General features: G+C 54.3%; 3 protein-coding genes across 8 annotated transcripts in view; 2 read left to right on the top strand and 1 right to left on the bottom strand.

The window, feature by feature from the left end:
* The window catches only part of MSH5 (mutS homolog 5), a 17,407-nt gene extending 16,398 nt beyond the window's left edge, over positions 1-1,009 (top strand). For all 3 annotated transcript variants that reach the window (XM_027524880.1, XM_027524882.1, XM_027524881.1), the window contains exons 23-25: positions 173-310; positions 464-537; positions 760-1,009. In XM_027524880.1, coding sequence (XP_027380681.1) covers positions 173-310; positions 464-537; positions 760-871 — 324 coding nt within the window. In that variant the 3' untranslated portion in view covers positions 872-1,009. The remainder of the gene's footprint in view (positions 1-172; positions 311-463; positions 538-759) is intronic.
* SAPCD1 (suppressor APC domain containing 1) lies at positions 902-3,370 on the top strand. Of its 2 annotated transcripts, XM_027524892.1 has the most exons (5): positions 939-1,506; positions 1,734-1,874; positions 2,371-2,466; positions 2,565-2,654; positions 2,743-3,370. In XM_027524892.1, exons 1-5 carry the CDS (start codon positions 1,393-1,395, stop codon positions 2,836-2,838), a joined length of 537 nt encoding a protein of 178 aa, XP_027380693.1. In that variant the 5' UTR covers positions 939-1,392; the 3' UTR covers positions 2,839-3,370. The 2 variants fall into 2 exon arrangements, with proteins under 2 accessions (XP_027380694.1, XP_027380693.1); XM_027524893.1 differs by lacking the exon at positions 2,565-2,654 and having other exon boundaries at positions 902-1,506.
* On the bottom strand, positions 3,284-12,748 carry VWA7 (von Willebrand factor A domain containing 7). Of its 3 annotated transcripts, XM_027524877.1 has the most exons (18): positions 12,525-12,748; positions 11,990-12,238; positions 11,386-11,667; positions 10,791-10,887; positions 10,072-10,182; positions 9,414-9,609; positions 9,130-9,299; positions 7,263-7,375; positions 6,871-6,987; positions 6,334-6,519; positions 5,727-5,859; positions 5,455-5,607; positions 5,260-5,352; positions 5,061-5,129; positions 4,638-4,939; positions 4,421-4,560; positions 4,058-4,232; positions 3,284-3,955 (listed from the first exon to the last, which is right to left on the bottom strand). In XM_027524877.1, the coding sequence occupies exons 2-18, from the start codon at positions 12,221-12,223 to the stop codon at positions 3,782-3,784; spliced, it is 2,745 nt and encodes a 914-aa protein (XP_027380678.1). In that variant the 5' UTR covers positions 12,224-12,238; positions 12,525-12,748; the 3' UTR covers positions 3,284-3,781. The 3 variants fall into 3 exon arrangements, with proteins under 3 accessions (XP_027380678.1, XP_027380680.1, XP_027380679.1); XM_027524879.1 differs by lacking the exon at positions 5,061-5,129; XM_027524878.1 differs by lacking the exon at positions 12,525-12,748 and having other exon boundaries at positions 11,990-12,346.

Below are 12,748 nucleotides of genomic sequence, written 5' to 3'. Positions count from 1 at the left end.
CTACCCAGCTCCCCAGGGGCCCCGAAGCTGAGCATTTCCCGGAGCTGGGAACTGGCTCCTGCATCAGAACAGGGACCGTGTCCCTTTCCGTTTCTTACTCTTAACGGCGACTGACCAAGGGTATTGGGGCAGGAAGCAGAACGAACACTGTCCCCTTTTATTCTCTTTGAAGACCATGGAGACCTGTGAGGATGGGGACGACCTTGTCTTCTTCTATCAAGTTTGTGAAGGTGTTGCCCGTGCCAGCCACGCCTCCCACACGGCTGCCCAGGCCGGGCTTCCTGAGAAACTCATTGCTCGCGGCAAGCAGGTAAGGCCCGAAGAGCAACTGCCTCCATCAGGGCTCCCATCCACTGTCCCTGCTTCTCTCAGGGGTCCGGATTTCTGGGCCCATGGCATTTCTGACCCATACTTTCTTTTCTCTTACCCACCCCCACCCCTACCCCTTCCTCCCTGGTCCCAGGTTTCAGACTTGATCCGCAGTGGAAAGCCCATCAAACCTGTCAAGGAGCTGCTAAAGGAGAAGCAAATGGAAAAGTGAGTGCAGGCCCAGGGTGCTTGTTCTCAGGGTCCATGTTCTGCAGCTCCTTTGCCCCTTCCAGGGACTCAGCCAGCCTCTTTGCCCTTTAATGATTCACAGTTTCTTTCTGAAACTCCTAAATTCTCAAGGTCCTGGATTTCCTGTACTGCATCCTCTCCCCTCTGCTCAGGGACTCTGTTATCCATCCTCCCCCAAACCTCACTCTTCTCTCCCTTCAGTTGCCAGACATTAGTAGATAAGTTTCTGAAACTGGATTTGGAAGATCCCAGCCTGGACCTGGACATTTTCATGAGTCAGGAGGTGCTGCCTGCTGCTACCACCATCCTCTGAGAGTCCTTCCTGGGCCCTCCTCCAGGTTCCAAACCCCTGAAGGCTGCCAGGCCTCCTTGTTTCCTTACCTCCCTCAGACCCAGAGTTCTCTGTTTCCCTGGAAATTCTGTTTAATGTTAGTAATAAAGCTTATTTTGGAGAAAGTTGTTGTTTCCTCAGACCAGCCAAAACAAAGCGAAGCGAGTAGGAAAGAGATGAAACAGGAAGCAGAAGTCTACAGAGGAACCTGCCTTGCCACATCGTAAATACAGTATCACTGCTGGAGGGAGGCCTCGGGCTCTACCAGGGGGACTTTATGAGAATCAACCACTGCATCAGGCCCTACGAAAACAGATGAGGAAGAAGACAGAAGCCCAAGATGTTCTTTTCCTTCAAAGTAGGAACACCCTGGCCTCAGACAGACCCAGCTGGAAGGGCTCTAAGAGGCTGAAAGACTAGGCAGGACCAGTACAAGGCTGGGGGAAAGGGAGGGCCCAGCCCTGCACCAGTGGGCGTGGCTCCACCCTTCCCACCTCAGAGCCATGGGGAGCCAGGGTCCCGGTGGGTGGCCCCTGGTGCAAGCCCCCTACACGGTTCTGTTGCTGCCACTGGAGACAAGCCGCCAAGACCCAGGGGCCCGGAGCTTCTTCCTCTGGGTGAGTATCAGTCCCACAGGAAATCCTGGGGAAGCCCATCTCCCTAGATTAGTCTCCTACAGTCCCCGTCAATTTTGAGGACGCACAGCTCCAGCCCCCTGCTTTCACTCGCCCTGCAGGTCCCCAGTAGCCAGTTTGGACTCACAGTCAGTGACCAGACAGTGAAGCCAAGCATGGCCCATCACCCTGCTATAGAGTGAGTCAGCCTTTGCTCCTTGCCTTTTCAGCTGCAGAGGATGCAGGCACTGGAGCGGGAGCAGGACGCCCTTTGGCAGGGGCTGGAGCTGCTGGAGCATAGCCAGGCCTGGTATCAGGGCCGTCTGAGGGAGGCTCAGCAACAGCAGCTGCACGTGGGGGCCCTTGGTGAGGTATGGGGCTGACCCAAGGGGTGGGGGGGCAGGGGTTACAGGGGTGGGTGGACACAGCCTGACACCATCCCGGAAAGGCAAGAGTTAATGGACAGGGATCAAGAATGGGAAGCAGCATTGTAACGACAGGATGCCCCCAAGTGTTAGGTCGGTGTTCATAGTTGGGCCTAGAGAAGGCTGGTTGGCATTCTATTCAGAGGGACACAATTTGAATCTCTCTGTGGAGCTGGGGGAGTGGCCTGGATTGTTCGAATGAGCTGGGATGGGCAGGGAGAATCCATAAAGAATAGAGAAGTGGGGACTATGGCGTTTGAGGGGCTGAAGAACTGGACTGTTACAGAGATGAAGCAGAGAATACTGGAATTGCCCACCTGCCTGGCAGGGAACTGGACTGAGGGGCCTGGATGGAGGAGAGGAATGGCCTGCGGTGGCAGGAGAAGAGTGGCAGATGGAGCTCAAGTTTCACTATGTTGTCTGCCTCCAATTCCTCCTCTAGAATTTTCTAACAGATTTACACTCAGAGCCCCGTGGCCCCCAGTTAGCCCAGATTCAGAGAGTGAACATCTGCTTGCAGAATCTGCTTCAGGGGAAGGTGAGTTTATTGTTTTTAGTTTAGACTTTTGGGAAATGGGGATGAAGAAGGGACTTGGGGTCAGCACTGGTCTAACAAAACATCGCATTTCCCCCCAGTTCTTCCCACATCCCCCAAACAAAGCTAGTTCCTGCACCACCCAGGACTGGAAGGGAAGGCCAAGGAAACAGGACATGTGGCGGCAACAGGTGGGTGGGGGTGGGGCAGGAGCCCTGGCCAGCCGGCTGTGGGGGTGAGGAACACAGATGTCCAGACTGTCTCTCTCCTCTTCTCCAGGAGATGTCAAGGCAGCAGAAAGGAGGCATTCAGCCAACAGGGGAGATGGCTCAGCCAGGCTGCCCCCATGGACGGAGGGGCCCTACCCGTGTCTAAAGGTTCCTGTGGTCCCCTCAGTCATGCTGATGAGACTGAGAGAACCCCTAGCCTCCTTATTCTGACTCAACAACTAAATGGCTCTGGGTGGCGGGTCAACTGAAATCCAAATATACTGGTGTAAAGTTTTTTCTCTGCTCCTGAAAACTTCCATTTTATCTTTTTTGCTATTTCATGCTCTCACTCTTCCTATGCATGCATGCTCAGTTGCTTCAGTCATGTCTGACCCTTTGCAAGCCCACCAGGCTCCTCTGTTCATGGGATTCTCCAGGCAAGAATACCTGCGTGGGTTGCCATGCCCTTCTCCAGGGAATCTTCCTGACTCGGGATAGAACCCATGCTTCTTACGTCTCCTGCATTGGTTCTTTACCACTAGCACCCACCTGAGAACCCCCCTACTCTTTCTGATACAATGTACATAAGTGATCTTTCTCTGAAATCTCTCTGGGGAGAAGACATGTTTATTGGCATTGTCCTTCAATTTTAAATACAAAAATAAAATAGAAGCCTCTCCAGAATTTCAAAAATAAAATAGGAGCATCTCCAGAATGTCAATAAAGGTAATTCTATAAATAACACTTTGGGTAGGAGGTGGGGAACCCACCTCCCCACTTCCAGTCTTAGTTACTGTCCCAGATATCTTCCCTTCCACCTGCGCTTGGGAGAGAGCATGAATAAGTAGTGGAGTAAAGATGCTGCAGAGAAAGAGAAAGCAACTTTCTCCAAAAATGAATCTGTTTTTTTCTCCCCTACCCCCACAAGGGTTAGGGAAAGTGCATTGTGGGAAATTCATTGCCCTCTATCCCAGTCTTGGAAAAAAAGGCAAGTGGATGAGAAGGAAAACTTGTATCCCACCTGGAGAGGTAGAGGCCCCTCCTATCTTCTCATCAGTGGGCAAGATGGCGCACAGCGCTGGAGACCCTTCCCTCCAGGGGCTGCTGCATCACCAGGGGCCCAGGCCGAGCAGAAGCAGCATCACCCCAAATGTGGTCCACCAGGGGTTGCCCACCAGCCCGCCCCCAGCCCCACCCTGAGTGACTGAGGTGAAAAAATGGAAGGCAGGGCGTGAGGTGTTGAGGACCGGGTCAGTCGAGTAGGCGGGAGCAGGGAGCTGGTCCTGGGGAGAATTAGAGACTGTCAGGGTGGTTGCCCCCAGATTAATCCCGCACCACTCTCCCCTTACCCTGCCTCTCCTGCAATGGAAAGTAGGGGCACTCACCTGCAGGGCGGGGGCCTGCACCAGGAGCCGGAGGAAGGCATGGGTCGGGGGCATCGTGCTGGCTTCTCCATTCTTTGCAGTCACCGTCACCATCACCACGGAGTCGGAGGCGGCTGTGTCTGGTACCTCCAGCCACAGGCGCCCCCAGGCGGACTCGTTCTGTTCCAGGTGAACCCTGGGGAGTGGATGCCACCATCTGGCTTCAGCCACAGGCTCTGAATAGCTGGGAGCCAAGGGGAGGTGGGGAGGGGAGCGAGGAATCTGAGCTCCCATCCCAAAGGGCCAGAGGAGCACCTACCAGATCCCATGCCCGGGCACAGAAAGATGGGACCAGAAGGGAGCAGGAGGTTTCAGGGACTTCACCTGGAGAGGTTGGAGGTGAGGGCGAAACTGGGTTTGGCAGACGTTCTAAGATGGAGATCCTGAGGGCCAGAAAAGCTGGCGATGCGGAGGCTAAGCGGGGCCGTGGTGCCTGGTGCCAGGAAACCCGGGGGACCGCTGAGCTGCGGAGGAGGGCTGGTCAGGGGAGGAGCAGGCCGCGTTCCCTCCAGCCCCAGCCACACCTTCCGCAGCCTCTCACCTCCAGCAGGACCGGAACTACAGCACAGGGCTGGGGGGCCGCCCGGTGCAGGCCCCGTCCCACTCCGTCCTGGCCAACCAGCTCCAGGGAGAAGGGTCCCGAGGTGGACAGAAGGGTGGGCGGCAGCGAGGCAGCAAGGAGACCTCGTTCTGGGGGTCCCCTGGGCTCCAGAGGCACCTGGCCCAGTTCAGCACCCTGCGGGACCCCTCGGAGGACCACATGGGAGAAGTGCGGCAGAGGGCCTCCAGGGCCTCCTCTGGAGCCCAGCCCTGTCACTTCTACCAGCATCTGGGTCTGGAGACCTGGATAGGGGAGAGGAGGGGAGAACAGAGATGGGCATGAGACTTGGAGACAGGGAGAAAAACATGAACGGCTTTGAATAGTGGTTAGCTCTGGGCCATGTGGATGGGGCAGTGGGGTTACCTCTAGTGGGTACTGATGGGCAGGGCCAGCAGCAAGTTCTGGGATGCTGGAAATGTTCCATAGCTTGAGCTGAGTGATGGTTATTAATATATAAAATCCACCTAGCCTGTACACTTAAGTTTAGTGCACCTTGTTAAATGTTGTAACTCAATAAAAAATTATATATATACACACAAGTTAGGGGTGGGGCTAGATGTACCTGCAACTGGTTGAGTCAGGGGGTAGAGCCCAGGGTGGGGTCCATCCTCCATGGGGATCCCAAAGTGGAAGAGGAAGTCCAGGGAGGTCTGGGCTGAAGGAGGTTGAAGGCAGTCAGAGACCCTCCCGCGATGAATGTGACTGATATTGCTCTCTGGTCTCCCCATCCCTTTCCCAGGAATATCATCCTTCTTACCTTGCACTCTCACCCGGGGGGTACCCTTGGCTGTGACTTGGATCTCCCAGGTTCCTGACTGTGGAGGGTCATTCACTCTCACCATCCAGAACCGCCCAAAGCGGTGAGTGTGACCTAGAGGCCCCTCACCTTCCTCCTGGCCCTGGGAGACCCCTAGGTGGGTATGGGTGATGAGAGATTGGCACAGGAGAATTCCTTTCTTTTCATACATTACCCCTCCTTATTCGGCCTCTTATTCTTCCCACTGCCTTGAGACACACACAGGGAAGTACCTGCAGGGTTTCTGATCCAGAAACTGCTGACCTCCCCGTGGATCCGGACTGTGACCTTCTGGAGCAGTCCATCCACTCTGAACACAAGTGGCCTCTCAGCCACCACAACACGGGGCTCCAGGGGAAGGGTCACCTTGAGGGGGCAGGACCGAAAAATGGGGGAGAAGATAAGACTATGGGATGAGGTGGGAACAAAGGCAGGAGAGAGAAAGGTAGAGACAGAAAGAAACGAAGGAACACGTGGAGAAGGGATCCCAGTGAGAGAGGAGGAGCAGGGGTGGAGCTATGGTCAATGACAAAGTTGGAGGCAAGGGATTAAGGATGAGGCAACCACCTTCTGCCCCCCCCCCCCCATAAGAGATGGCAGGACTTGCTAGAGGAGCCGTGAGGACAGAATACTGGAGGTCAAGACTGGGTGGGGAGGTAGTACTAATATGGAAGGAGCAGGATAGAAGAGGGTAGCCGTGGATCTCAGAGGGAGAGAAACTTCCTTCCCACCCTTCTGCCTGGATTGGCAACTCGGCAAAGAGAACCATTCTTAACGAGACAGAGAAATGCGGTGTCGCCCGTCCCCTCAGTTCTCATCTGAGCCTCCACACATACTCACAAGGTCAGCTATACTGTCCCCAACAATGGCCGCCACATCCTGAATGTACTGGTCTTCGGTGAAAATCACTTCTCCTCCTGAGGCCAGGGCCACTGCCTCATATGGCTCAAAACGCAGAGGGGACAAGACCTCACGCCGGGCCCGGCCCTGAGCCCTAGATGGGTCCTCAGTTACCAGGAATGTAACCTGTGTCCGGAAGAGAGGCCAGTACTTGAGGTTTCTACTTGCTATGTACCATTGTAACCAAGGATCTCCTGTGCTCAAGCTCTGTACAGAGCTGACCATTGGTGATAAATTCTGTCTACCCTCTGGCTGCTACAGCATTAAGGGTAGGGCCTCCCATTCTAGTATTGTTAAAGGGGTTTGGAGATGTTACACTCATGAGGCACTTCTCTCCCCTCCAAGCCAAGGCTGGTTTAACCACCCTGGTGTGAGTGTCACCCTTGTAATGAGAGTTGCCCTGGAAACCCCAGGACACATCCTGGAAACCCACATCCCTGGGTACCTAGGGATGAGTCTCCCACCAGTTATGCTCACTCTGCAACGCCGTTCCTGCGTCAGAGATTCCACCCGGTTGGTGAGAAAGGCGTCCTTAGGGGAGGCATCAGTGAAGACAAAAATGTCTGAGAGTGGAGGTGTGTGCAGCAGAGCCAGCTGGCAGGGAGAGAAAAAACTGGTGGTAAAAAATGGCAGCCTTCAATGAAAAATAAATAAATGTTTTTAAAATGGTGGCAGTAGGGGAATGGGCAGAGCAAGGGAAGGCAGAGTAGAAGGCAGTATGGCCCTGAAATCTGGAATGAAACGAGTGAGACCAGGTTCTGAAGATGGGATGGAGGGTGGGTCCCAGGGAAGCTCTAGCTCCCTTGATGGTAAGGCCTGGAGAGCAGGGAGGGGGAGGGAAAGGACGGGGGAGGGGGGGGAGAGCAAACCTCCAGGGCTGACAGGCACATCTCTGGCTCATCACCACCTCCCAAGGCATGCATCTCATTGAGCTGTTGCCAGAAGCTGTCAGGGTCACTTGTTGTAAAGACAGGGCCAAACCCTGGGGAATGAGATTGAGAGACTGAGGAGAAGGCTCCTCTCTTGCGGCCATCTCCCCAGTCAAGGGCCATCTCCCCAGTCAAGAGGCCCCACTGTGTTCCTCAGTTGAACTCGTATTGAGATAACAATATTCTTTATATTTATACTGACAGGATAGGACAAGGCAGGGTGTAGGTTCCTCTGGTGGGAAAGTGGACCTCATTTCCTCACAAAATGGTGGTACTTCCTGTGGTCTTGAGTGGGCCCTTTTGGGGTATATGTTTAAATATAAAAACAACTGGTGAAGCAACACGGATGGAACTAGAGATTATCATACTAAGTGAAATAAGTCAAATATCATTGTGATATTCCACTTGTACGTGGAACCTAAAAAAATGATACAAATGAACTTATTTACAAAACAGAAATAGATTCAAGGACATAAAAAACATATTTATGATTAACAAAGGGAAAGGGAGGGATAAATTAGGAGTTTGGGATTAACAGATACACACAACTATATATAAAATAGATAACCAACAAGGACTACTGTATAGCACAGGGAACTAGATTCAATATCTTGTAATAACTTATAATGGGAAGGAACCTAAAAATGACATATATAACTGAATCACTTTGCTGTATATCTGAAACACTGTAAATCAACTATACTTATCAATTACAAAAAAAAAAAAACCTGGGTCCTCCATTTCCTCACAGAAAAGCCAGAGAAATAATAGTGCTTACCTCAGAGAAGCCTATTGAGATGACTGAGTTGATTTTGTAAATTTCAGAACAGGGTTTTGACACATAATAAGTGCTAAATTCTTAATTATTCATTTACTCATACCCTTATCAAATATGTGATAAGCTCCTGTTGAATGTCAGTCACCATGAGATTTATATCAGACTCAAACCCGCTCCTTAGGGAAGTTTCAATCCAAATTTTATTTGATGATCATTTCAACCTTGGGAGATAGTCAGGATGAGTACTGACCCATTTTATGAATGATGATGTTGAGGAAGGAGAGGTTAAACAAACAGGCTAAGGACACACAGTAAGATTGGTCAACCCAGGTCAGATAATCTGACTTCTAAGTCAGTGGAGGAAGGAATATGATTTAAGTAGCTGTCTCAGATATTTCACAGAGGCCTGGACACACCAAGTTCCCCATCTTCATCCCAATCTCTGTCACAGGAAATGGAGAGAATTGAAAATGACTTATTAGGATGGACGCCTAACAACTCAGAGGCTGCCTGCCTAAGCACCTGTCATGATTAAACTCCTATGGCAAGTGCTGTCATATTGGAAACAGTGGAAGAAGTGGCTGACAGTTCCCTATATGCACAGCTGCTGCTGCTGCTAAGTTGCTTCAGTCATGTCCAACTCTGTGCGACCCCATAGATGGCAGCCCGCCAGGCTTCCCCGTCCCTGGCATTCTCCAGGCAAGAACAATGGAGTGGGTTGCCATTTCCTTCTCCAATGCATGAAAGTAAAAAGTGAAAGTGAAGTCGCTCAGTCATGTCCAACTCTTCACGACCCCATGGACTGCAGCCTACCGGCTCCTCCATCCATGGGATTTTCCAGGCAAGAGTACTGGAGTGGGGTGCCATTGCCTTCTCTGCTATATGCATAGAGGTGCCAATAAAGGACAAGGATCCTAGGAAGTGCCTCCATTCTATTATGGAAGTGAAGCCATGAGGCCCACTTCCCTACCAGTGACATTACCTCTTGCCCTGGACTTGCCTCCACTCTCCTGGCCAGACCATAGTTACCTGGATCATGGAACGGCACCAGGACATACTGAGTGGGCTCCATGGGGGTGCCCCGTCGCTGCTCCACAATGTGACGGGCCTGGATCTTGGCAGCATTGATCTCCTCGCCCATACTGCCTGTGGTATCCAGGACGAAGCTCAGGCTGGAGGCTGGGGTGATGTCCAGCAGCCTGAGAAGCAGGCCAGAGATACGGTGCACGGTCTGCATACTCGTCCCCAGCCCCTGGTTTCTCAGTTCCAGAGCACCTACCTATTAAGGAGCCCAGCTGCAGGAGGCCACTTACCTGGAGAAACCCCTGTCTCCCAGGCGGCTTCGTAAGAGGTTGAAGGCCTGGATGGAGGCCAGAAGAGCCAGTTTTGCAGCCTGGAGGTGCAGCATGTGGTGGGGGGAGAAGCCTGGGGATGTGCTATCCTTGTTGATGCCTCCCCGTGGCGGCTGGGAGCTGCTCTGGTCAAAGTGGCCCCCATGGCTACATTTCCCTGGGTTGGGGAAACAGATCTGTAGGGTGAAGGTAAAAAACCCACTGCCTTCTAATAAAATGAAGCACTTTCTGACTTGGCCTAACCCTCTCACTCCTCAGGAAAGGATCAGCTGAAAATTAGGACATTTTGCAGAGGGCAAATCTGGAGTAAATCTGGAATGGTTGGTCACCACAGCACATAGTAGATCCCCTGATCCCTCAAGTCGGTCCCCAGAAGTTCCCTCGGGCATTGATGTCTTATCATCTCTGTAAGAAGCTGTCCCCCCTGCACTCCAACAACCATGGCCACCTCAGTGGGCCTTCAGCCAGCCACCCACCCCCTTCCCAGCATCCTTTCCTTCCAAGAAATGATACCACAGGATTTTAGGACAAGGGCCTACAGGACTGAGGTCCTTAGGGAGAGGGTCAGGGGAGAGGAAGGGACTTCTCCCCTTACTCTTGGGGTCTTCCCATCTGGTACCTGGAGGTTTGGAGGGACGAGTTCCAAAGTAGCCAGAAGTGAGGAGTGTGAAGCCCAGCAAGTTCCCAGGGCAGCTCAACTCCTCACAGTCAGAGCAGGTAGGATCGCCCGCTGGGAAGAGAGCACGGGGTCCAGCACCCATGATTCTGCTGCCCCTGATGTTTATCCCAGTCCACCCAAACTTCTTCAGCTTTTCCTCCCACCTGGAACAAGGTGAAGGCCCACAGGTACCCTTTATGGGTACCTTTCAAGGCTTTCTGAACTAAACCCTGGAGTTCATGGCTGGCAATGAGACTCGATATTTGAGACTGAGAATGTCTAGAAAATCATGCAGACCAATCCTACGGGGAGTGTACCCTCCATGAGCTGTGGACAGGAAGTGTACTTGTAATAAACACAAGGCAGCTTCTGGGTCACAGTTCAGTTGGAAGGGGGGACTGAGAGAAAGAGTCCCCTGCGATCCAGTGCAGGGAGGAAACCTCATGAACGAGAACTCCCTGCAGTCTGCAGAGTGGTCCTGGCTCTGTCCTCCCCTGCGTGATCTTGGGGAAGCCAGCTAATTGACTGGCCTTTGGTTGAACTGAGGGACCTCACAGGTTGTCTCAGATTTGAAGCCATGTCACCTCCTAGTTGACCTCAGGATGTGACCCAGTGGCTGGATGGGCTGAGAGGAGGTGGCTCTGTGGGCTTCCCCCTTACCAGCAGGGGCACAGCTGTACCTTGTGCCAGGCTCCGGAGCTCCTGCCTCGGCCAGAGGAGGTGAGGGTGTGGCTGCTGCCTCCCCAGTTCCACCCAGTTGCTGTGACTGTAGAAATCCTGGTCCCAGGAGAAAGACGGGGAAGAAGCACTAGCTGACTGCTCTCGCGGTCTCCAGCCCTAACTGCCCCTCCTTCCAGTTCCCCAGCCTGAACACCTCCTCCCGCATGGCTGCTCCTCCAGGCACCCTACCTGCCCTCCAGTGCTCTCTCCCTTGCCCGGAATAGAGCTCTGGTGAAGTGGGAGCCTCCCACTGTTTCTTCCCATCTCACTCAGAGCCCAACCTAAGGCCCTTCAGTGGCCTGCACGGCCCACCTCTGGACCTCAGCACCCTCCTCTCACTTGCTTCACTCCAGCCACAAAGGTGTCCTGGCTGTTCCCACAGGAAGCTGCCAATTTGGACTGGTGGGGACTAGGGAATAGCCCCAGGGCCTTGGCAAGCTGGGCCCCAGCCCCTTCTAGAGTTGGGCGGAGGCATGACTAAGAAAGCACCATCCGGGAGTCCAGAAGACTGGAAGCAAAGACCCCTCTGATGACGATCCCCAACTCTGTTCTCACCTGCAGGGCGTGAAGCGCAGCCCCCAGGCGCTGGCGAGCCAGGGTATAGTCAAGGGCTTTGGCCGCCGCCACAGTCTCCCGTAGAGCCTCCACCAGGCGTGTACGGCCCTGGCCCAGCCGCTCGGCATCAAAGTGCAGGTCAGGGTCATTCTTGGAAGTTGGCAGGAAGTCTTGGGCGGCATTGGCACGAGACACCTCTCCTAAGGCTGCTCGGAACCGTCGGGAAGGAGACCCAGGTCCAAAGTAGGCGGCAAAGAGGTCGTCGGCAAGGAGGGTGCGGCCCTGGGAAAGTGGGAGGGGCAGGGGTTCCAGGGAAGCCCCTAGGTTGGGACCATTGCCCACGCTGGCTCGGCTCTAGCGCTCAAGGCTGGATGTGAAAGGAGCTGAGGGTGCTGGGCCCTACCAGGGAAGGGCAGTCCCGGACGTCTGTAGGGAGGGGGACTCCTGATTGTAAGACTAGGACTCCTGTGCACTGTTGCTGCCTGGAGGACAGGAGGGAATGTGTGTGGGGGTCCCTTCTCTTGGCAAGCAGGACCCTCAAGTAGCAGAGGTCCTTGGAATGGGGGAATCTGGCCAGGATGTGACCGGACCCAGGGACGCTCACCAGGAAGTCCTCAAGGCGAAGGGGGGGCCGACCTGGGGGCGGCTGCTCTAGGAAGAGGTGCAGGGTGACGTTGAGCGCCGCCTCCTCGGTCAGGTCCTGGTGGGTGATGGAGCCGGGGGCAGCCAGGAGGCTCCAGATGTTGGGGAAGAAGGCAGATGCAGAAGGCAGCAGCAGCTGCAGCAGCAGCAGCACTGAGGGGCCCAGGTGGCGTAGGGGAACGTCCGCGGGGAGCATAGCTAAGACATGGACCTAGGGGACAGCAGGCACTCGAGAGAGGAAAGGAAGCAGCAGAAACTTGGGGCAGGACTGGCTTTGTCTGTCTCCATGGGCACCTGCTTTGGCCCTTTATCTCCTCGGACTGGCTTCCCCGCCCTCCCCCTTCAATCATTCAGCAAACCTGAGGGCCTATCAGACCAATAGGAACTTACACCTGCTGGGGCGGGGTCTGAGGCTCCTCCCCCAGGACGCCCCTCCCCTCCCCGAAGCGGACGCACCCCTAGGGATTGGAAGTCCCCTCTCTAGGCCTCTCCCCTACCTGGTTGCTGGGTCTCCGGGCAGGACCGCGGGGCCGGGCGTCACAGGGCACTTAGGTCAGAGTTATAATTAACCTAAGGCCCGACTCAGTGGAGGGGGAGGGAGGCCCCGGCAGGGTGGGGGCAAGACAGGCAACCCCTAGCCCCTCTTCTCATGCCTGCCCAGGGCCACAAGCAGCAGCCAGCACCAGGGCGGGCCTCCCTTGGCCGCAGTGCGGAGGTGAAT

The sequence above is a fragment of the Bos indicus x Bos taurus genome, chromosome 23 (genome assembly GCF_003369695.1).
Source record: "Bos indicus x Bos taurus breed Angus x Brahman F1 hybrid chromosome 23, Bos_hybrid_MaternalHap_v2.0, whole genome shotgun sequence".
In the NCBI taxonomy this organism is placed as follows: Eukaryota; Metazoa; Chordata; class Mammalia; order Artiodactyla; family Bovidae; genus Bos; species Bos indicus x Bos taurus.
The sequence above is the reverse complement of the archived record's forward strand: the minus strand, read 5'-3'. Positions and strand labels throughout refer to the sequence as shown.